This window comes from Tenrec ecaudatus, chromosome X, assembly GCF_050624435.1.
Source record: "Tenrec ecaudatus isolate mTenEca1 chromosome X, mTenEca1.hap1, whole genome shotgun sequence".
Lineage (NCBI taxonomy): Eukaryota > Metazoa > Chordata > Mammalia > Afrosoricida > Tenrecidae > Tenrec > Tenrec ecaudatus.
This window is the reverse complement of record NC_134548.1, coordinates 2,736,919-2,761,697: the sequence shown is the minus strand read 5'-3', so window position 1 is coordinate 2,761,697 and position 24,779 is coordinate 2,736,919. Positions and strand designations below refer to the sequence as shown.

The 24,779-nt window shown below is 46.4% G+C and overlaps 1 protein-coding gene across 1 annotated transcript; it reads left to right on the top strand.

The window, feature by feature from the left end:
* The first annotated feature begins 7,474 nt into the window (after nucleotides 1-7,474).
* LOC142434805 (melanoma antigen preferentially expressed in tumors-like) lies at nucleotides 7,475-23,356 on the top strand. The gene is made up of 4 exons (XM_075539399.1): nucleotides 7,475-7,790; nucleotides 7,967-8,095; nucleotides 17,433-18,865; nucleotides 23,342-23,356. Exons 1-4 carry the CDS (start codon nucleotides 7,475-7,477, stop codon nucleotides 23,354-23,356), a joined length of 1,893 nt encoding a protein of 630 aa, XP_075395514.1.
* The last annotated feature ends 1,423 nt before the right edge of the window (nucleotides 23,357-24,779 follow it).

Genomic DNA, 24,779 nt, shown 5'->3' with positions numbered 1-24,779 from the left:
TTTGGGGGAAGGTATACATAGCAGACAAATGCAAAAAGAACCAACCAACCAAACCCCTCCATTAAATTCCTTGGGATCATGAAACAATGAAGATCATCTTGCCCTCAGGTCAGGTGCCTTGGAGAGTGGATTACCTCCACCCTCCTCCAGTCAGTTCAGGGAGGAGCAGTTCCTTATCGGATTGACTGTTGTGTCCTTGATGGTTAGTTCTGAGCCAGAGGTTGCAGAGTAAAAAATCGTACTCTGTCCATAGTGCTCACGCTCCCTTGTTTGTAAGGATCAATCTTCTAAATGACAAGGAATGTAAAGTATGTGTCTCAATCTAGGCCTTCTTTGGGCTTCCATAATCCCCCCTCCTGTGGTGAAGGATATAAAACGACTCATGAATTTGACCTTTTCTTGTATTCCATGCCCTAGGGAGGGTATATCCTGACTGAGAATCTTTGGATGCTAGCATGATTTCATGCTAATAGCATTCCTCATCCAGATCATATATCTTTAGTTTGGGTTTGTCTTTATGTCCTTTATGTCTGAATAAATACTGTCCTCAATTTATATTTGGCATTGGGGTTTCTTCTGTACTCTAAAACATTTGCCCCAGATGCTGTCGATTCGATTTCTGTGAGTCACATCGGCATAAGGCTATAGGTACAGCTTCCATTTGCATTGTCAAGGAAGGTGTGTGGCGAAGAAGTCCTTGTTCTTACAAGATATGCCCTGTGATTTCCAGATTTGTTTCTATCACCAAGACCATATTTTCCAACTACAATTCCTTCCTTTCTCTTTCCTAATTTATTATTACAATTACCAATAATCATCTATGTCTTCTGACTACATGGTTGATCAATTTCATACTAAAATGTTTGGAAGATTTCTTCAGTTTCTTTGTTAGTGATTAGTGAGTACATTTGACGTTTCACTGCATTAGAAGACTTTCTTGTAGTCTCATAGACGTTATTTGATAACACAGATCATTATACTTGAATATAGATCTCAAAATTTCCATTTGAGGAATGCTCAGTCATTCCTCTTGAATTTGACTCTCCTGCATAGTAAGCCATAGGATAGTTTGATTCAATAGGCAAGCACAATATTCCTACTGATCTTTGATTTATGCACCTCCTCAGCTGTTGAGGTCACTTGCCACCCTTGGCTGCCCATCCTGGATTCCACAACCTCAGCACCCACTTGAGCTACAGGAAGTATCCAGTTTGCAATCGAAATGTCACTTGGAAGTGTCACCAGCCTCTACCACGGTGAGTTGATAAGAGGAGTGTCCTACATTCCCCTCTTAGGAGAAAAGGAGGTCAGAGTCAGATTTAGGAGTTGTAGCACAACTACCTTGGCTATCCCAGATGTCTGATCAGACCCCTCCTTTTATTTACAGGTCAGGACTCCCTTTGAGGCAGATTGATCAGCATGGGCAGCAGGAAGCCACCCAAGCTCCAGGATCTTGACCTGCAGCGTGAGTTGCAGAATGAGGCCTCAGCCATGGCTCCTCCGGACTGGCTGCCTACAGATCTCTTCCCCTCCTTGTTCCTAGCAGCTGCGGTTGGGGGACACACAGAGATAGTGAAAGCCATGATGTGGTGTTGGCCTTTCATCTGGCTCCCACTAGGGGCTCTCCTGAAGTATCCTTATACTCAGCAAGACATCTTAATGGCTGCCATGGATGGTTTTGATAGTCTGCGGGCACGGAATATTCCACCAAGGAGATGCAAACTGAGAGTGCTGGACCTAACCCTGAACCCTGACACCAACGTCTGGAAAGTGTGCTCTGTGCCCTCATCAGATGATACGCTGTCCACCCAGCCAAGAGCTATGACTCACCAAGGGAAGGATTTCAGAGCAGGGGAGACGTCTCAGCCCTTGGCCTCTATGGTGTTAATCACAGACCTGTGTTTTCTTGAAACAGGCCAGGATGAATTGCTCACCTGCCTCATTGAAAGAGTTCAGCAGGGAAGGGGTCTGCCACCCCTGGGCTGTAGGAAGTTAGAATTTATAGGTCTCCCAGAACTCCCAGTTATTGAAGGGGTACTGCATGAGGTGCAGCTGGACTCTGTCCAGGAGGTGGTATTGCACTGCAGATGGGACCTGAAAACCCTCAAGTGGTTTGTACCTTACCTGGCCCACTTCACTCAGCTGAGCACACTCCATCTTTCTGGAATCATCCTGGACCCCCTTGGGTCATGTAGCAGGGAGGAAGTGGAGAAGTTACTTGAAGAGTTGACCTCTCAGCTGCTCAATCTGCATCAACTCAGGCACCTCATTCTGGAATCTGTCTATTTCATCGACGAACAACTTGACCAGATGCTCAGGTGTTTGCCGGCTCCCTTGAAGACCCTCACCTTAAAGTACTGCGTGCCAGTGGACTCTGACATGTTTAGTCTGTGCACGAGTCCCAGCACCAGGAGCCTCAGATCCCTGGATTTGAGCGGAGTGTTCAAGGCGGCCTTAAGACATGAATTCCTCCCAAGTCTGCTAGAGAGGGTCTCAGCCACCCTGACCTACCTCAACTTAGCTGACTGTGGCATCAATGACTCTGAGCTCACTGCCTTGCAGCCTGCTCTGGGCCAGTGCTCCCAGCTCACTACCTTGCTGCTGGGTGGAAACTCAGTCTCCATGGCTGTGCTGCAGGACCTGCTTGAGCACACGTGGCCACTGTGCAATTTCTGCTTTGTGGCGCTCCCTGTTCCTCAGCATTGCTATCGGGATCATGGAGGTCCAGTGTATCTGAGGACTCTTTCGGAGGCTTTGCGGGAGCTCGAGATGACCCTGCCGGCCTATGGGCCCCTCTCTGTAAAATTCTCTCCCAGCACAGGTAAGAGTACTTGGGATGAAATCATCATACATGTGTAAAGTGAATGTGATGACCCTCTTTACCAATTCTCAGCTCTGCTCTTGGTTTACCCTCTCACTTTTAAGACATTCATATTTACTACGCTAATAAGATAATTTCGAGTTCGGTTCAAGAGGATTAGGCTATCTTTGCTAGCACAGTGTGGTCCGTTTGACTGGAAGACTACAGGAAGCATCTGACATTAACAGCCTCACCCAGTCATTCCTTGCCGGCTTCACATCTCTTTCACAAGAAATGAAAATAGATTCCCACAGCCTGGAAATGACAGAAAGGAGCATTATACGTCCTTGAAACCCAAGCTTCCTGCCCTGGGAACCTCATAGACTCCGAGGAACGTGGACGCCAACACTCCACGAATCTCCAAGGAATTGACCCCCATGTTGAAAAGAGGCCAGTCCCTCCTACAGCAAGACAATCAGCTGACAGCCTTGCACACCCACACCTAAGCTTCTGTACGCCAACAGCTCTTTCCTGAGATGAAATAAATGTCGCTTTGTAAAACCATCCACTGTGGTATTTAGTTCTCATCTACCCAGAATATAAAAAAACATCGCCTTGACTCTGGATCTGTGAAAACGCAAAGAAAGTGGAACCGGAACGAAGCCCCGCCCCACGCTCCACGCGCCTGGCCCAGGGATTGGCGGTAAGGGGGCGGATCCCTCCAGGGAGCCCCGCCCCCCGGTAGCGCGCCCGAGCCCCGGATGGGTAGTCACGGAGGAACCAGCCAGGAAGCCCGCTGCGCGCATGCGCAGGACACCTGAGCCCAGGCGCGTGGCAGTGACGAAGTTCCGCCCTCTTCAGGACTTCCGTGTGAATCCAACTTGGGCAAAGCACAGCCCCTCGTCACACTGCGCGTGCGCGTGCGCCCTGAGAAGCCTCCTTGTCTTGCAGGGTCCAGAAAGGTGGGAGGCAGAGCAACATCCCCTGGGCTTGTTCGAATGCCATCTCTGTGCTTTCTTGGCTCCATACAGCTGTGTGCGGCAGAAGCCCCCCACACCCACCTAAACAGTAAGACAATGATGTTTGTTTGTTTTATAAACACTAATTGGTAACGCTTCTTACATAAGAGCCGTTGGGAAGAGAATATACTGGGCCCTTCTCCATAGGTCAATCCTTTAAACATGCCCAATGTGATCCAAACATCCCTGCAGTGCTCCAGATAAATGCAATTGATGTGGCATGCTTGGTAACCAGGGTACTCATTCCAACCTACAGGCAATCTGTGGGGCTTGATGAGGTCATCTACCCCTGGAGAGATCAACAGTCTGTAGGCAGCCAAGGAGGCACTTTTACTATTTCCCATAAGTTGGCTCTATGTTGGGAGAGACAGAGTACAAGTGTGTTTGTGCTATGGGAAATGAGTTACACCAATGAATATTCATAAGGGTATTATTTTGCATATTTGACAATCTGTGGACTAAAGCCATTTCTGTAACCAATTGCTTAATCCACTCGCATCTGCTAACTCACTTCCTCAAAATGTTCTATGTTCTATCAATCACAGCGGGTGAGGTTTGATGGCTGAGAGTTTATCTCAACAAGGCTGGGTCTGGATGCTAAGGGTGTGTTCTGTTAGGATGGCATCCGCCTGGTGGATAAAATGACCAAAAATACCATCACTTCCCTGCTGAGACCTACTGTGGACAGCCAATGATGGGGAAGCTAGCTATCTTGTGGGTGTGGTTTTATGAATTACAATGACTCTGAAAGCTCTCTAGCTTTGTTCTGGACCTGGACCCTCCTCTGTCCTGAAGGTTTGGAGACTTGAGAGAGAATCCTGCCATTATCTCTGTATCTCTGGAAATTGTTGGTCTCAACACCCTTGGGAAGATGTTTGTCTTTTGACCTGCCATCTTGGATTCATCACCCACTGGAAATACTTGATCAAAGATAAGAGTCAAGATTAAAGTCTGAGCCTTGTTAACCTTTCCAATGGTGATTTGAAATAGGGAGTAACAGGAAAATTCTCTAAATAGTTCTGAGGTTCTAAGTGGGGAAGGTCCTAGAGGTTGAGGTGTGGCATTCCAAACTTGTCTTTCTTTGAGGCCTATGTGAATTGAGTGCATTCAATATTGCATTATGAGCATATAACTATATTTGCTCTACCCAGTCTAATCAGGGTGTTGTGCTTACCCTCTATCTCCTTCACACCTCAGTACCTATTCAGGGACTTGATGCATCTTAATAGCTTGCTTTTGTGCAATGGTTCATTAAATGTATCATCTTTTTAAAGTACATTTTATTAGGGGCTCATACAACTCTTATCACAAACAATACATATACATACATCAAGTGTATAAAGCACATCTGTACATTCTTTGCCTTAATAATTTTCACAGCATTTGCTCTTCACTTAAGCCCTTTGCATCAGGTCCTCTTTTTAAATGTATCATCTTGCTGAGATCATGATTCTCTGTAGTGTGGCAGGTAAGGAAGGGTGTCAGTTTGGGGGATGGGCTCCAATGTGCAGTTATTCATCTATTAATCAACTGTTGGAGGTTTCAGAACCACCGCTGTTTCCAGTTCAGAGTGATGAGAGCCTGCTCCCATAAAGACATATAATAGTGGTCCCCAAGTAGGTGATCCCGTCCACTAAGGTGAAATGGAATGGTCCATTCAGTGATAACTGTATTTTAAATAGCGGAGAAAGATGGGGCTTTCTTCTCCCATTTAGAATTACAGTCGTGGAATCCCACAGGGGTGGTTTACTCTGTCCTGTGTGGTTTCCATTCATCTTCATGGACAGTGGCAAGAAGCTCCTTTTACTCTTTGTTTGAGAGTATGCACTTTAGTGCAAACCTTGTGCTTGCTTAATAATTATAGACAGATTCTAAGTGAGTGTTTGCTTTTAATGATGGACTTAAAGATCCACTCAAGACTTCAATCCTGGAATTGCTTTTAGATTCTCGATGTCGGGTGACAACTGAATAACAACTCTTCTAAATTATCAAGGCATTTTAGTGGCTGTCATTTTTGTGGACCCACAGCAGTGCTGCCGAGACTCTCGTGTCTGAAGAGTAAGTTGAAGCCTTACTATTCAACCCTCTCACAACCCCACCCCAAACCCTTAAAACAGAAAATTTAAGGAGGGTAGACAAACATGTCCTAGATATGTAAACCAGAGATAGCTTAGTCTTCTGTGGTCAATTCTCACCTGGTGGATGAATAAGGCCCTCTTGATTACTAAGCTATTAACTGAAAGCTGTGCAGAAAATGCCTGTCTGACTATGTTTCTTTGGATAAAGTCAGGCCAAGCTTTCTTGGAGTGTGAGCCTATTCCTACCTCTCTTTTCTGTACCACATCTACCGAATGACATTCTCGATGTTCTCACTAATATAACTTGAAGGATTTCCCCCTTGGGCATCATGTTTCATGTTAATATTTTAATTTTTCTCCTGAAGTTGCTCTTTGAAATGTTCTGTTCCACTTTCTTTCATCATTTCTTCCATTTGCTTTAGTTACATTTCTACCAATGGCAGGATTCAGAGTCACTTAGATGTCCACTTTTGTCATTCTACCTTTTGTGTCTTGTGGAGGACTTTTCTTTCTTCATACATGATGTTATTGATGTGATCACACAGCTGGTCCAGTTTCCTGTTGCTAGTGTTCACTCAATCATATCTGTTCTTGAGATGGCCTTGCCATTCATGTGGGATGGATCTTAGGTTATATTTGTGCTCTCACGTAGTTGATTCATTTCTTCAGCTTCATGGCCCCAGCTTCATTTTTCACTGCACATAATGACCTCCTCCAAAATCTCTTAAGTTAGGGCTTAAGTCTCTACATTAATTTTTTGGATGTTATACCTAACTTTCAAATGCCAAAAAAAACCCCAAACCAAAAACCAGTTCCAGAAATGCCTTGAGATCATGCAACAATGAAGTAGTTCTTCTTGCCCTCAGGTAGGTTACATTGGTAATTGCATTACCTGCATGTGTCTAAAGATGGTCCAGGGAGGAGCAGTGTTTTAGGGATTTCCTGGGCGTGTCCTTGATGGACAGTACTGTAGGTTGTATAATCAGGAGTCCTACCCTAGCATCTTGCTCTGATGCCTCACTTGAAAGTGCCAATGTTCTAAACTCTTTAGAACATAGGACTTAGTGAAGTAAAATCCCGTCTTTGAATGGTCTGATGGTATGAAGACTTCATGGGAATGGCGACCCTTATGTGTCTGCATCTTTGTGTCCTTCATAAACGAAGGCACTTTGTCCTTAACTTATCTTTAGTGTTAGGGTCCCTTTTGTAGTGAAAAACTTGTGCAACTTCTGTAGTGGATTTGATTTCCGTGGATTGTATAGGCAGAAGTCAGTCGTGCATAGCTGCCATTTATTTTGTTCAAAAAGTTTGATGGAACGATGGAAGAGCTGAGTCCAGCCCTGGCTAGCAGATTCTCTGTGTCCCGAGATTTGAACGGCCGTGCAGCCTCACACCCCCGCCGGTCCTAGTACAAGCCCAAGTGCAGTTACTTGGAGCAGGATGAGCTGCACCATTGTTATTGGAACTGCAGAAATGCAAACGACTGGTCTCTGTGAACCACACCAGAATGCTGGCTGAAGATGACTGGACCAGAGTGGAGAGTGAGGAGGAGGAACACAGGAAAAGATGATGAAGACATGGATGTTTATATTGACGAGAAACTCCCCAAGTGCTATGCCAATCAGTTGATGCTCTCTGAGTGGCTGATTGATGTCCCCGCGGACATGGGGCAGGAGTGGATTGCGGTCTTGTGTCCCATTGGAAAAAGAGCGCTCATTATGGCCTTCAGGGGTTGCACCAGCACCTACACCAAGAGCGGTTACTGCGTGGACAGGTTTCCTTCCCTCCTGCCGGGAGGCAGCAGGCAGAGCTCATGGACAGCTATCGAGGACACCATTGTTCAGTGCATTCACAGCGAGGCGCACCAGACCTACTACGTTCTGGACCTGATGTGTTAGCGGGGACATCCCGTTTATGACGGCCCCACTGATTTCTGGTTCTACTGAATACATGCGAAGTTAGCCGTTGGAAGGCGACCTGGGAGAGCAAACAAAGCTCAATCCTTTTTAGTTTGTGGGGCCCAGAAGTTCCAGTGCACCCCAAGAGGCTGTGTGAGGTGCTGGCCACAGGCTTCCCTTTTGAGGTGGACGGGCTCCTCCTCTACCACAAGCAGATCCACTACAACCCGGGCAGCATCCCCCTGGTGGACTCGCTATGGCCTTACATGGTGCTGCTGGCCTGCAGACCACCCAGCAAGAGTACACAAGGCACCAGCTGCAGCAAATCAGCCAGCAAAATTAATGCTGTTATTCTTTAGAGTTAGTGAATGTTGCAGGGTATAGCATTGATAACAACATCCTGGTCAATAAAATAAAAATAGTACAATGATGGTTAAAACATTAAAGGGAACCATGATATTAATTAAAATGTTCTGATTTTGATTATATAGGAGCATATTTTAAAATAAATGACTACTCGGACTCTCTGACATGGGAGGGGGAAGGAGGCAGGTTATTCATCAGTCAACAAGATTGCCTTAATGTGGCTAATGTTTGTCTGTCCAAAGTATACTTGCAAATTTTTTCTTGTGATTTCCCGAATCCTTCTTTCACCAAGACCATATTTTCCAACTGTTTTTCCTACCTCATTGTTTCCTAATTTCTCACTCCAATTACCAATAATTATCTGTGCCTCTTGACTACATGTTGGGTCAATTTCATACTGAAGTGATTGGAAAACTACTTCAGCTTCTTCATTAGTGATTCGTAAGGAAATTTTACTCATCATTGTGTTGACTAGACTTTCTTGTACTCCCATAGATATCCATCACAGAGAGCATTGTAGTTCAATACAGATCTCCAAGTTTCCATTTGATGAACGCACCATTATGCCTCTTGAGTTTGCCTTTCCTGTAGAGTAAGCCTTGGGATGGTTCGATTCAATATGCAATGACCACATTTCCTACTGATCTTTGATTTGTCCACCTCGCCAGCTGCTGAGGTCACTGTCCACCATCGGCCTGCCCATATTGGATTCCAAAACCTTAGGGCCAACGTAGAAAGAGGAAATATCTAGACTGAATTGTAAGCCTCACATGGATCTTGCGAGCCTCTCCCACTGTGAGTTGATAAGAGGAGTAACAAAGCCAGAAAGCTCCCTTCTGAGGAGCTCTGGGTGCCATGACCCAGTTGGACTGACAGGATTTTCTGTAGTTTGGTAGTGATGCAATTATATATATTTTAGAGCTCTCATGGTCTAGAGACTTTTGTGTTGGGCTGTCATCTAGAAGGTTGAGAAGGTTGAGAGTTCAAAACCACAATTTTCTCCCCCAGGGAAATATGGGATTGACTCTTTTCATGAAGACACAGGGACAGATGAGAGCTCTCAGCAGAAGGAATCCAGGACAGATAAAACGTCAGAAGCAATCATGGGTGTTGCGATACCATGGGGGTAGAGTTTTGGTGTGCACAGAAGTGGAGGAGATGGGCAACCGATCACAAGGATGGATGTAGAACCCACCCCACCCCTGAGTGAGACGAACAACACAAAAGTGAGTGAAGGAAGAGAACAGATAGTGTAAGATGTGAAAATAATTTATAACTTATCATTGTCACGAGGGTGGGAGAGTGGGGGAAGGAGGGGGTTAAAGAGGAGCTGACAGCACGCGCTCAAGTAGGAAACAATGTTTTGAAAATGATGGTGGCGACATATGTACAAATGTGTATGGGTTTTTATAAGAGGTGTAAGAGCTCTACCAATAAAATTTTATATAAAATTATATTACTGTATATATGCAATCAAATATACCTATGCTGTAGATCCCAATGCTGTCATTCTACGGTGCCGAAAATAGTCTCTCTAACACAGCAAAGTCTTTAGGGTAACGGAAGTGATGCCCTGTAGGATGACTGATAACCTTCTCTGAGACAAAATGACAAAGATGTTTCTAAGGTGAATCAGAGACATAGATAAACTTTAGATGCATGAATGTTGAGGGAGTTTGCACTTAATTCTCGCCCCAGTGTAACAACAATCAGCTCTCAGGAAAACTTCCTCCTTGATGCTCCACTTCCTCAAGAGAACAGGGCTCTGAAGATACAAGTGCAACAGCCAAGTCTAACGAAGGAACTCGTGGGTGCCTGGCTCTCAAAAGAACAATGTCAGGGTTCTTAAAGTTTACATCCCAAGAAGCAAGCACCTAAGTCGGCGCCCATTGACTTTCCACACCTTCTTGATCAATCCAGTGCTTGTCAATAATATAATCTCTTTCTAAATGATGGAATCGCATCGCAGCTTCAGTTGTGTACACCTGCTTTGTAGGTGACTAGAGCTGACAGGGGAAGCACACAGCCCCATTTGCGTTCATCACAGGTGGATTACACTCCCCACGACTGCCCTCTGATCACCGTGGAGGGATGTGCACAGCCCTGTTATCTCACAGAGAACAGTGTGAATTCAGTGATTGCAACGTCGCTGTTGTTCCGTGTCATTGAGTCGACTCCGATGCACAGGGACCCCATGCACGACAAAAGTAAAGCCTGCACAGTCATGTTACAACCTCACGACTGTAAGTTTCAGGACCTTGTTGCAGCCACTCCATCAATCCATCGCATCAAGGAACTTCTTTAGTCTCCCTGTGCTTCTCCAGGGAATGATCCTTCCCCAAAACCTGTCCAAAGTATGTCAATTGAAATCCCATCATCCAAGCCTGTAAGCAGCAATGTGGTCACATTTCTTCCAAGATAGATATGTTTGTCCGTTTGACACACCTCTGCTGATAAGAAATCATCCACTATGCAGGATTCTCATTTTACAAATGGAACATAATTAAAGGATAGCCATTAATCACAAAATAATATGTAATCATGCTATGTGAAATATTTATTTCTAATAACAAATAGATGACATTTGGTCTTGTAACATGGTGTAGCATGGGTCTTCACACCGGGCACTAGTATGTGGGCGTGTGTGCATCAGGCAGACACCCCAGGGGACGAATAGAGGAGCGGTGTCTCTGTTTCTAAGACCTTCCAAAATATGTGTTTTCCAATGGTCTTAGTCGACACCTGTGAAAGCATCGCTCAACCACTAAAGGGTAGCAACCCATAGGTTGTGAACCTGTCATGTTCAACGGGGAGGAAAATAGGGATCCGTCTTAGTGTGTACTGCAGGGTGGCAAGGAGGTGGAAGGAAGGGATGCAATCGCGCCGAGTTGGTGCATTTTATTTTTTATGAGACAACGTGGGATCCTGGAACGGATCTACAGGGCACTCCCACCAGGTGCTCCACAGAGAAGTACATGTTCCATGCTCCCGGCACTAATTACGCCCTCAGAAACCATGGAGGGGTGGTGCACATCATGGGATGCTGCACTGTATCAATAGTTTATCTATTGGGATGCAAACCAGAAGATCACGGTTTGAACATCAGCCTTTCTGTTTTGCAGGAGCTGCATACATTTCAGGATGTGTTCATCCGAGTGCATTCAGTTGCTCTACTCAGCATAAACAGGGTATAGAGATATGGGGAGGCTTGCTGTTCCGTAAATCTTTCTGTCCTCGTGGCCTTTGCACCTCAGTTTGTTTTGTGTTATTGTCTTGTGAAATAGAGTGGCTCCCATGAATAGAATTGTTGGAATGGAATCCTGTGTGAAGACATTCCTTAGTAAAAGAATTCAGGGTGGGATAGTACACCTTAGTCCCTCCTCGATTTTTGTCACGTGGATGTCCAGGGAATTTCCAGAGGTGTCGATCCAGATCATTTCACGTCCCAAGAGATTTTAGGGAAGGGAGCAGAGAGAAGCATGATTTTTCTCCAGCAAGAAAGGAGGTGGGGAGATCAGGATCTGTCCAGGGCTGCTCTGCTGGCACATCCAAGCTCTCATCCCTTCACAACCGCAAGGAAATAGAAGGAAAGCGAGTTTCTCTGAGATGTGGCTGAACAGAACTGTCGTCTCTCATGGGATTCAAGGACAACACAGCCTGATGATAGAACACACAGCTGTCTACAGCCAGGAAAGGAATGAGGGTCAGTGTGTGTCCCTGGATCGGGACCCTTTTGCAGCGAGCTTAGTAGATCCAAGTTAAGGCAGATGCTAAAATACCATCAGACTTCCCAGACAGGTTGGTCGTGTATCTTTCACTAGTGAAAGGATTAAGGATCTTAGGCAAAACCCGTAATCACTTAAAATCGTATGTGGTGCAGTGAATTACTTGGGATCTCAGAGAACAATAGGTTTTTAAAGAGAAACTGATGAGGATCACGATTGTTCTGAGAAAGGAAAGGTAGAGGGAATTCCGGACAAGATTCAGTTGTAAGTGATTATTACAAAGGTTAATTGTGATGGACGAAACCTTGATGTGTCAAGACAAAGATCGGTCAATGTCACCAAGTTCACTCACACCCATCAAGTTCATTCCTACCCAGCAACGCCATGGGGCAAAGAAGTAAACCTCTAGTCGGGGAATTCTTTTATTTCATCATCATATGTGATTGGAATTTTTGTCAGGAATGAGATTATAGTTCTGTTCCCTGGAAAATATATAGATCAAATAAGAGGGAGAAATAAAATTCACAAACAAGAAGAACTGAAATCAAAATACAATACCACCATCAAAAAAGCACTCAATGACGTACTATGAGAGAAATATCAAAGACAACCACGCACAAATCTGAACCTAGCATTTGCTCACAAACACCAACACACACACACACACACACAGAGCCACACTCTGCGCAGTAATATAATACATGAAAAACAAAGAAACTTAACACATACACTTACACACTCTCACACAACATGCACAAATATAAAGCAAAATTTCTGGAATATATATATATCAATAACCTCACCCAAGGTCAATGGTCTAATTCTAAAGTTAACAGAATGAGAGAAGCGGATGGGTCAGAAAACATAATCTATTAAATGCTACCTCATGTTACCTCAGACCTCATACACCCAGACCTGAACCTACTTAAAACCAGAGGCCGCCCAAAACCATATGAAGCATAGATAGAGCAACCAAAGGAAAGCCGGGACAGCACTATTGATAAGTGTTTAACTGAATAGCAGAAGAAAGGAGACCTAGACCAGGGAGCTTCTCTGGACCTGCGGTTCCCGCCTGGTGAACTTCTTAGGCCCTAGTTAAGTCTGAGACCCAAACACACAGTGCTCGCCAAGGGAGGTCCGGCGCAGAGATGTTGCAAAGAGAAAAGGAAGACACCCCAGAGCACACAGGGAGAGTCTTCTCCTGCAGGTGATGCCCTAGATTTGGATTCCAGCTACCTAAACAGAGGGACCACTTACGTTGGTCATTTTAAGAACCCTAATTGGTGATGTTTCTCCCATCAGAGCACTTGAGAAGAGAATGCAGAGGGCTCTTTCAGAAGTCAATCCTTGAAGCATGGCCAGTGTGACCTAATAATCCCTACTGTGCTCTACGGACATGCAATTGAGGTCTCGTGTTTGGTAATCCACTGGGGTGCTTACCACCAAGTCATTGGTTCAAAGCTCTCAGCCAATCTGAGGGACATGATGAGACCTCTACTACTGGAGAGATCGGCAGTCATTAGGAAGCTAAAGAGGCACTTCAATTCTTTCCCATAGTTGACTCCTAGTTGGAAGAGGCACAGAATACAAGTAATGTTGTGCTTTGGGAAATTAACTACACAGATGGATATCCACATGGATAAATGTCTGTCGCAAATGTGAGATTCTGGGCTCTAGAGCCATTTCTGCTTAATCCAATTGCTTAATCCACTCTCAGCAGCTAACTCACTCCTCAATGTTTTGTATGTTCTTTCAGTCACAGTGGGGAAGGTGTGATGGCTGAGAGTTTGAGTCCTCAAGGGCGAGTCCAAATTCTAAGGGGTTGGTTCTTTTCAATAGCATCATCCTTGTTGATGGGATTTCAGAAAATGCCCTCAATTTTAAGCTGAGACTTACTGTGAGCAGCCAATGAGGGGGAAGAGAGCTACCTTGTGGGTGTGGCCTCATGATTTAAAAGGTCTCTGAGAGCCAGGTAGCTTTGTTCTGGACCTGGACCCTTCCTCTGACCTGAAGGTTTTGGGACATGGGACAGAATCTTGCCATTGTTCCTGCTTCTCTGGACGTCATCAATCTCAACACCCTTGAGGAAGAAGGCTGCCATTGGACCTTCCATCTTGGATTCATCATCCACTGGATCTACTTGATCAAGGGTAAGAGTCAAGACTGAAATCTGAACCTTGTTAGCCTCTGCAACGGTGAGTTGGACTTGGGAGTAGCATGAAAACTGTCTAAAGTGGTTCTGAGAATCTATGTGCGGAGGGGCCTAGATTTGATGGCCGGGTTCCAAGCTTGTCTCTCGGAGCCCTCTGGGAAGTGAGTGCCTCGAACGTGTTGCCATTCTTGCCTCTAAAGAGCGCTTTGTCCGTGTGTGCTAGCACGGTACATCTCAAGAAGGACTACAGGGGATGGATAGATCGTTAGCATTACAGAATTGATACATAGTTTAAATCACTGAATCTGAAACTGGTGATTTACAGCATAAATGCCCACTGATTCACAATCAAGAATCAATTGACAACAGAAAGTAAAACAGAATTATTTCTATTATGTGTTCTGAGACAGACTAGCAGTAGCCACTATAGGCCATCTTGCTGACTGCTGAGTGACCTGCCACCTTCACTCTCCCATCATGGAGAGTCCACCTAGTGATTGGTTTTTGGTTTTGGTTTGTTTTTTAAAAATAATTTCTTTGGGGGCTCTTACAACTCTTCTAATAACCCATACAACCATCAATTGGGTAAAGCACATTTGTTATATTTGTTGCCATCATCATTCTCAAAACATTTGCATTCTACCTGAGCACTTAATGTCAGTTCCTCATTTTTCTCTCTCCATCCCCACCCGCCACACTCATGACCCCTTGATAATTTATGCATTATTATTATTTTCTCGTATCTTAGATAGTCCGATGTCTCCCTTCACCCATTTTCTGTTGTCATTCGCCCAGGGAGGAGGTTATATGTGGATCCTTGTAATCGGTTCCCCTTCTCTACCCCACCTTCCCTTCCCCCATCCCAGTATCACCACTCTCAGCACTGGTCCTGAAGTGGTCATCTTCCCTGGATTCCCTGTGTTTCCAATTCCTATATGTACCCTTCTACAGATACTCTGGTTTAGCCAGATTTGTAAGGTAGAATTGGGGCCATGATAGTGGCAGAGAGGAACCATTTAAGAACTAGAGGAAAGTTGTATATTCCATTATTGGTACATTGCACCCTTACTGGCTCGTCTCCTCGCTACAACCCTTCTGTTGTCATCGCTGTGTTCTCTTTTGTCACTTTGTCTTGCTATGCCTCGTATTTTTGGTAAGTATTATTATCTCTTCAGCTCTCTCTAGATAAGATTGGCTAGATGAACAGTGTGGAGGAGAAAACAATTGGTCTGATAGTTCTGGGGTGGGGGTGGAGAGGACGGAGAGTGATTGGTTTTAAAGTGCGCTCTTATGTTCTACAGATCAGAACGTTGGTCTCAATAATGTTGATTTTGATGCATAACCAGGATATTGCTATTTTTGTTTTATTAACCGCGATGTTATATCAATGTTGTACCATGTAAGGCTCGCTAACAATATAGAATAATAACATTCATTTTCCTTTGTGGTTCTGTCCACTGTTGATTGAGTCTTAGACAAATGATGTATGAGTGTTTTGCCTTTAAAGATAGACTCAAATGTCCACTTCAGACTGCAACCAGAGTCACCTTTAGTAGATAACTTAATAAAGGGTCTTTAAATCATCAAGACATGCTCATGGCTGTCATCTATTGGAACCAACAAAACTTCTTCCAAAATGCTCATGTCTGAAGTGCAAGTTTAAATCTTAGTCTTCAAACTCTCACCGGGCCCCAAACACCACGTCCCACAAATGAAGAGATTGTAAGGAGGACAGACTGTATATTAACCGTTGTCTATATACTTTTCATTGGATAATGTCAGGCAAAGCTTTCTTGGGCTGTGAGCCTACTCCCACCTCTCCTTTCTCCACCACATCTAGAGAACGACGTGCTCTGTCTTCTCACTCTTATAACTTTGATGATTTAGCCCCGGGCAGCATGTTTCCCTCTAATACTTCAGTTTGTCTTTGAAATGTTCTGTTAGCTCTTTCTTTCATCAATTCTTCCATTTGCTTTAGCTATGATTTTCCCAGTGGCAACATTCAGAGTCTCTTGATGTCCACCTTGGTCATTCTTCCTTTTCTGCCTTGTGAAGGATGTTGTTTTCTTCATAGTGATATTATTGATGTCATTCCACAGCTGGTCCAGTTCCCTGTAGTTAGTGTTCAGTTACCCATACCTGTTCTTGTGATAGTCTTGACATTCATGCGGGATGTGTCTCAGGTTATATTTGAACTCTTGTGTATTGGATTCATTTGTTCAGCTTCATGGTCTCAGCTTCATTTTTAACTGCAGATAACGAGCTCCCCCAAAATCTCCTTTATGTTAGTGGTTAAGTCTGAACATTTCCTTTTTGAGACGTTAAACATAACATTGAAAAGGAAAAAAATAAAACAACCAAAAAACGCCAAATTACCTATAAATTCTTTATTAAATTCCTTGAGATCATGGAACAATAAAGCAGATCATCTTGCCCACAGGGAGAGTGCATTGGAGAGTGGGTTACCTCCACCCTCCTACAGGCCGTCCTGGGAGCAGCAGTCTCTCACCAGATTGGGTGTGTGCTTGATTGATAGTCCAGTACTGGAAGTTTCAGTCAAAAGGCATACCCTAGCCAGGTTGCTTAGGCGGCCTTCTTTGGAAAGATCAATCATCTAAGCTATATGAAGGCAAAAGTATCTTTTTAAATCTTGGCCATCTTTGGGTTTCCATAATCCCTCCTCCTATTGTGATTAATGAGCTTCCAATGATTCATGACCTTGAGAGTTTCCTGTATTCCATGACTTAGTGACAGAATATCCTGACTGAATCTTTGGACTCTACCATGGCTTCATGCTAATAGCATTCTTCATTGAGATCATGTATGTTTGGTTTCATTTTGATCAATTTCATACTGAGATGGTTTGAAGAATCCTTCAGTTCTTTCGTTTAGCGATTGGTGAACAAATTTGACTGTTCACTGTATTGATGAGACTTTCATGTCCTCCCATAGATAATATCCCTAAACAGAGAGCATAGTAGTTCAATATAGATGTAAAATTTCCATTTGAGGAATGCCCAGTCATTCCTTCTGAATTGATCTCTCCTGCACAGTAAGCCATAGGATTGTTGGATAAAATGCGCAACCACCATATTTCCTACTGATCTTTGATTTATGCATTTCCACAGCTGCTAAGGTCACTGCACACCATCGGACCTGCCTATCTTGGATTCTACAACTCGAGGACACACTTGAGTCTGCGAAAGTATCCAGTTTGAAAACTTTCCAGCCCCTACCTTGCCAGCCTCTACCACTGTGAGTTCATAACAGGAGTGGCATAGCCAGGAAGCTTCCCTCTGAGGAGCTAAGGCGGGCAGGTTCCAGGTGTTAAAGTGCTGGAACAACCAGTGTGGCTGTCCCAGAAGTCTGAGCACACCCCTCTTTTTATTCACAGGTCTGGACTCTCTGTGGAGCTGTTTGGTCAACATGAGCAGCAAGAACCCACCCAGGCTCCTGGACCTGGCCATCCAGAGTGTGTTGCAGGACGAGGCCTCAACCATTGCTGCCCTGGAGTGGCTGCCCACAGAGCTCTTCCCCCCGCTGTTCATGGCAGCTGTCATCGGGGGACACGGAGAGACAGTGAAGGCCATGGTGGGGTCCTGGCCTTTTATCCGGCTCCCACTAGGGGCTCTCATGAAGTCTTCGCATTCTCACCAGGACATCTTAAAGGCTGCCCTGGATGCTTTTGACATCCTGCTTTCCCCAAAGGTTCCCCCCAGGAGATGCAAGCTGAGAGTGCTGGATCTATGCCTGGACACTGACACCAACTTCTGGAAAGTGTGGTCTGGAACCGAATCCATTGCCTCTGTGACCTCATCAGAGGATCCAGTGACCACCCGTCCCTGGACTCTGACCCACACCAGGAAGGATTCCAGAACAGGGGCGAAGCCTCAGCCCTTGGCCTCCGCCATGTTCCTCACAGACCTGCGTGTCCTAGAAACAGGCCCAGATGAAGTGCTTACCTTCCTCATGGAAAGGGCCCAACAGGGAAAGGACCTGCCCAATCTGTGTTGTAGGGAGCTAGAGTTTGTTGGTGTCCCACCACTTCCCGTTATGGAGGAGATCCTGAAGGCGGTGCAGCTGGGCGATGTGCAGGAAGTGGCGTTGCATTGCAGATGGGACCTGCACACCCTCGAATGGTTTCTTCCTTACCTGGCCCAGATGGATCAGCTTCACACACTACATCTCACGGGAATAATCCTGGAACCCCCGGTACCAGATCACATGGCTAAGGTGGAGGAGCTACTTGAAAAACTGACCTCTCAGCTCCTCGGTCTGCATCAGCTCCAGCACCTCATCCTGAAATCAGTCTTCTTCAGGGATGAACAGCTCGGCCAGCTGCTCAGAAGTCTGTCAGCCCCCTTAGAGTCCCTCACCCTCTCGTACTGCGTGCCTGTGGACTCGGACATGAGAAGTCTGTGCTCGTGTCCCTGCACCAGCCTCCTCAGCTACCTCAATCTGAGTGGTGCGCTCAGTGCAGGCTTTAGCCGTGGATTCCTCCCAAGTCTGCTAGGGAGGGTCTCAGCCACCCTGACCCACCTGAACTTAGCTGACTGTGAAATCGATGACTCTCAGCTCCGTGCCTTGCAGCCTGCTCTGGGCCACTGTTCCCTGCTGAGCACCTTGGTGTTGGGTGGAAACCCTGTCTCCCTGGCTGCCCTGCAGGACTTCCTTCGTCACACTTGGCCACTGTGCAAGTTCTCCCTTCTGGAGCTGCCTGTCCCTCAGGATTGCTATGAGGATTTCCAAGTGTCTCTGTGCCAGGATTCTCTTATAGAGGCAATGCAGGCGCTCAGGGAGACCCTGCAAGCCTATGAGCCTCTCTATGTAAGCTTTGCTGGCAGCACTCCTGACAGAGAATGGGATGCAATCATCATTCACATAGACAGCTCACCTTCCGTACCGGGTCTTCTCAATCCTCACCATTGATTCTGAGTTTCTACCCCATTTGTCGAATGTTCATGTTTCTGATGTTTACGGGATCATTTGGGACTAGGTTCGTGATCATGACATATGTGCTATGATAATGTGACTACGTGGAGGTGACGATTACGGCAGGTGTCTCACATCAGCAGCTTCACCCGAGACCACCCTTGCTGACTTCCCATCTCTCTTTTGAAGCCATGAACATAGAGGCCAGCACACAGATAGGTGCAGATAGGAGACAGAGCACAGCCTGTTTTGTGGACACAAGGTCCCTTCCTGCCTTGGGAACCTCCTGGACTCTGGAATGTGGATTACAAGACTCATGGAGATTTCCAAGGGAGAGGGGCACTCCAGACGTTGAAAATAGAACACTCCCTCCCACTACAGATGCTCAAATTTCTCCAAACCCATTCTCCATGCCTACAATAAAATAAACATCTCTTTGTAAAGCTACTAACTATCGTGTTCACTTCCCTTCCAGACTAAATGCAAAAATTAAGCATTCATGACCTGGGAGGTGTTCAGTCTTTCCCGCAGAAGTAGGCATGAAAGGATGCCTATTAGGGTGCTGTGCCTGGGTAGTGGGTAGTGTTGGTCTATGAATCACTAGTTGGAGGCTTCTAAACAAGTAACTTCTACAATGCAAAGCGATGAGAGTCTGCCTCCACAGAGACATAGAGCACCAGGTCAGCCAATCTATGGGGCTTGGTCTGGCCATCTACTCCTGGAGAGATTGACTGTCCTTAGGAAGCCAAAGAGGCACTTCGACCTGTTTGAACTGGGTCCGGACCAAGCTTCACCTTCCCCTAGCTCCCCCCCAAAGATGGGCTGCTGGACCGTGCGGCCCCTTCTCCTCGCCTCTCAAGGCCAGAACTGGATTGTGCAGTCCCTACCTCCAGCTTTCCAAGGAGCGTATCTCTCTGTAGCCCCTTCCCTCAGTGTTCCAAGATGATTTACTCACAGACCACGTCCTGACTCAGACCCTGCAACTGCATCGTCAGAAGGCCTCCCTTCCCCTAATCAGTCCTTGGCTCAAGCGCTGCCTCACTGCCAGGAGCGATTTCCCTGACCTAATGCCTTGTGTCTCACAACCCGCCCAAGGGCTCAAGATGCTCCCCTGCTCTCCCTTCCCTCCAGGGAATTCTTTCCCTGCCTCAAAATCTTTCTCAACTTCACATTCCTGGCTAAATCCTTTCTGTTCCATGCCTCCATCTACAACCTCTCATCTTGGTGCTGACAGACCCAGGACTGACAGATGGGGACCCCGTCCATCCTCTGGGGAGTGCACAGTCCCGTCCTCCGTTTTCAACCTCTCAATTTGGTGCATGAATGCTGCTGGAGTAAGAGGTGTGCTGACGCGCCCCACCCACCCTTCCCAACTTCCCTTGAACCAGGACCTCTCAGCTGCCATCCTCCACATCTACAAGTGAGTACCTAGCAGTCCCTGCACCTCTGACTGGACTAGAGTTCAGAGTCTGTCTGAACTCTTTCTACCTGTTTGTGTATCTTGTGCTGGCAGTTCTGTGGTGCCTGCTCTCAGATTTATTCTAAAATCTACTTCCTCCTTCTCCCTACCAGTTCTGCAGTGCCTGCTCTCAGACCTTATCTAAAATCAACTCCCTCCTGAACAACTCCTCTGACAGCTCTTCATACATCTGGCCCAAAAGTCAGGCCACTCCCCTCCCTCGCTTCCTGCAGTGTCTTTCATTGTCACTGACCCAAAGTCCCTGTGTGCTGGTTAAAGCCGAAAAATGTGCCAGGGAATCTTCCTGTACGGGGAGTCCAGTACTCTCCCACGGGACCCCTAGCTCTGTTCGGGACGCCTCTCAAGGATACCAGGTCACCCCCTGACTGACGGGTGTGGACAGGGACCAGTAGACGCCCTTCTCTGATCCTACCTCTTGCAGCTTAAGACATCATGGGGAGCTCGCTCTCTAAGCCTCCCAAGACCAGTCCCTTGGGAAGCCTCCTGACCAACCTCACTGATCGGGGCCTGGCTCCAGATATTCACCCTAAGCACCCGGTCTTTTTCTGTAAGCAAGTGTGGCCACAATCCCAATTGGACAATGAGTCACACTGGCCAGGGCTTTCGATTCCAACATTCTCTGAGACCTCACAATTTTTGTCACTAGACTCCAAAATGATCTGAGGTTCCCAATGTTCAGGCCCTTTTCTTTCTTCACTCCCTTCCCTCTCTATGTACTGCCTGTCACCCGGCTCAAGTTCTCTTAACCAAACACTCTCTTAATCAGGCCCCTGACATTACTCCCGTTGATCTTTCCCTAACCCCCCTGACTCCTTGTCTGCACCCCTAGCAAGGCCTCCTCCATATTCTGGGTGCCCCTCAGCACCACCTCCCTCAGCTCTCAGTGGCGACACTCGCAGCCTCCCAAACCCCACAGTCGCCCGCCCTTACTCAGGCTTACAAGCCATCGCTCATAAAGCAGTAAACTCGGGCAAGCTGCAGGAAATTATCCAGCAACCGAGTGAGAATCCGGCAGCTTTCCTCACTCGCCTAGCTGGAGCCTTACCTGAGTACACCAGGCTAGACCCTCCCTCTCGAACGAGGCCTCCGGTGCTAGCCAATCATAACATAGTCAGTCACCAATACTCAAAAGAAACGTAAGAAAACTGAGGATGGACCTCAGATGCCAATACGTGACTTAGTCAATGTCGCATTTAAAATTTTTAGCACCTGAGAAGACCAGGCTGAGGCAACTTGCGAATTCTGAGGCAAGATGGCAAGCCCAAGTCTTGAGGTCGTCTGGAGGGAGGGGTCAGAAGAATTCAGGAAACAGCAACTTCAGCAGTCACTTCACAGGCGGCCAGAAAGGGCACTGGACTAAGCATTGCCCACATCCCCGGCCACCCACCTAGCCATTCCCATCGTGCAGTCAGCAGGGCCACTGGAGAAGTGACTGTCCTTCAGTGCCTAGTCATGGAGAGTCAGTCCCTCCAAACCTTGAACCACCATTAACACTGCTTGACCTGGCCACCGATGACTGATGAAGAAGCCCCTCACTCAGCAATCTCAGTGACCCCTCCTTCTCCGTGCTCAGGGTAGTGACCAGGGCAGCAGGTAAGCCGGTTTCCTTTTGGTGGACACGGTCTTTTCAGTCCTCCCCTCCTCCTCGAGCCCGACTTCCCCTTGCCAGGTCTCAGTTATGGGAGCTGATGGTCATCTCTCCAAGCCTTTAGCCACCCCACCTTTAATGATGCCTTTGTATTACCATCCCCCTTAACCCAGCTTATCAGCATTCATTTGCCGTTACCTGCAGCCTCTCCTAAAACAGTTCTAAAGCAGACACAGCCCAACTCCCTTAACTTCTCTCTCCCTCCAAGCAGCAGCCTTCCTGTGCTACAACCCAAATGATTCCCAGCAGACCGTTAACTCCTTGCTGACACATAGTTAATAAAAAGATGTAAAGGATATCAAGTGGACAGTTCCCCAGGAACACAGGAAAGCAACAAAACAGACAAGGTCACTCATTCAAACCAGCCACCTCTGCTAAACCTGCAGACTCCTCCCCATTTACTCAAAGCAACTTTTTAACAAACTCTCCTCCAATCTCCGCCTTTACATTTACCAAACCCAGTAAACCTTTTTTACTTTACACGAACGCAAACCAAGGAAATAGCAGTTAAAGTCTTGACTCAGGTCCTGGGACCCACCCACTCTCCAGTAACTTACAAGTCTATACAGACAGATATGACAGTCAGAGGCGGGCAGCCGTGCGTTGGGACCTGGCAGAAGCTGCCGCCCTTACAAAAGAAGGTGTCAAACTAACACTAAGAGAGCCTATCCAGACGTTATCTACGCACAAACTGCAAAACCTTCCCTCACACCAAGTCCTGTCTTTGCTGTCTCCCAACAACCTACAAAAAATCCACCTTTAAGTTTATTGAAAACCCTAATAGAACCCTGTGCCAGGCTCCCTCTCTCAAATCCAGCTGGTCATAAACTCTTCCTCAGAGTCTCTCACCTCCTTGAAGCAATAAATTGCATCCCTGGCTCAGGTAACCCTTCAGAACCACCATGCATTAAATCCGCTAACAGCTGACAAAAAAGTACACACACTCTATCAATGAGTCAAAAGCTGTTAAATAAAATGTTAAAGGACTCTATAACATGGTCAGGGAAATAAGGAAACCTCAGTGGGGCACCGTCAACCCCTCCTCACTGAGTGCTGTAAAACCACGTCCTGGATTATGCCCCTCGAGGGACCTTTGGGAATAATTTGTGTACTGTTACTGTTGCCTCCCTCTGTTTAAATTTTTCCAGGACCAAATGAAAGCCATCTCCAACCTGCCCTTCAGCCAACTCTTGCTTCGCCCTTATAGTCTGCTGCCAACTGACCTCTTGCTTCGCCCTTATAGTCTGCTGCCAACTGACCCGGGCCCGAACTTTCCAGTTCTTAATCCCCCCTTCTTTGTCCTATCACAGCAGGAAGTAGTGAACCATAGAACACCACACCTATTTCCACTATTAAGAGTTTTGATGTTTGGGCCAGGTCCGAACCATGCAGCCTCTTCCTCTAACTCTCCCTGAAGATGGCCTGCTGTTCTCTGGGGCCCCTTCCCCCCAGCTCTCAAGGCCAGAGCTGGACTGTGCAGTCCATGCCTCCAGCATATTAAGGAGCTCATCTCTCCAGGCCGGGTCTGTACAGCCCCTTCCCTCAGTGTTCCGGGACGATTTACTCACAGACCACATCCTGACTCAGACCCTGCACCTGCAGCCCCAGAAGGCCTTCCTTCCCCTCATGAGCACATACATCCTTGGCTCAAGCCCTATATATGTCCCACGATTCACTGCTAGCAGCGATTTCTCTGATCTAACTCGCTGTGGCTCAGAACCTGCCCGGGGGCTGAAGATGCCCGTCCTTCCATGCTCTCCCTTCCTTCCCAGGAGTTCTTTCCCTACCTGAATAAAATCTTTCTCAACTTCACATTCCTGGCAGAGGAAAGTTGTATGTTTCATCGCTGATTCCCTGCACTCTATCTAACTGGTCTACTCCCCACAACCTTTCTGTGAAGGGGTGTTCAGTTGCCTACAAATGGGCTTTGGGTCTGCAGTCTGCAATCACCCTCATTTACAATGATTAAACATATACTTTGTATTGAGCCCTTGATATTGGCTACTCTTTTTTCCTCCCTCCCCTGAATGTCGTGACACCTTGATAAATTATGCACTACTATTTTAGCAGTTCTGAAACTTTTATATCTGTAATCATTAAATTTTTTATTCTGATTAAAGAAATCAGATCTTTCCCAGGCATAGTGAGCCTGTAGGGCAGAGCAGAACTGTCCCAGTGGGTTTCTGAGAGTACAAATCCTGTTTTTAGTGGTTCTAGAGTTGGATTACAAACATCTCGAATCTATGTACCAGAGACCGAGAAGGAAACACGTCCCAGACCCGGGCCATTCTTACAAACTTTTTGTTTTAGCACAGCACTGCAGGCCCTGGGTCAATCCATCCCCTTGAGGGCCTTCCTCGTTTCACTGCCTCTCCAGATTGCCAAGTATGATGTCCCTCCCCAGAGACCACTCTCCTGATCACACCTTCAAAGTGCTAAAAACATAGTGGCACCAGCCTCGTTTCTAAAGAACACTCTGCTTTCAACAAGTACAAGGTCAGGCAAGGGACAAAACAGTGCATGCAATCAGTTCAGGAAACATGCTACTGAACTGGATTCAAATTTTTATGGTTTGACTGTGTCCATGTTTAAAACAGCAGCTATAGCATTGCTTTCCCCTAGAGAATGATTTGCAAAAATGCCTTGAGTGTTATTTGAGTGTCCTGGTGACTGAGAATTCT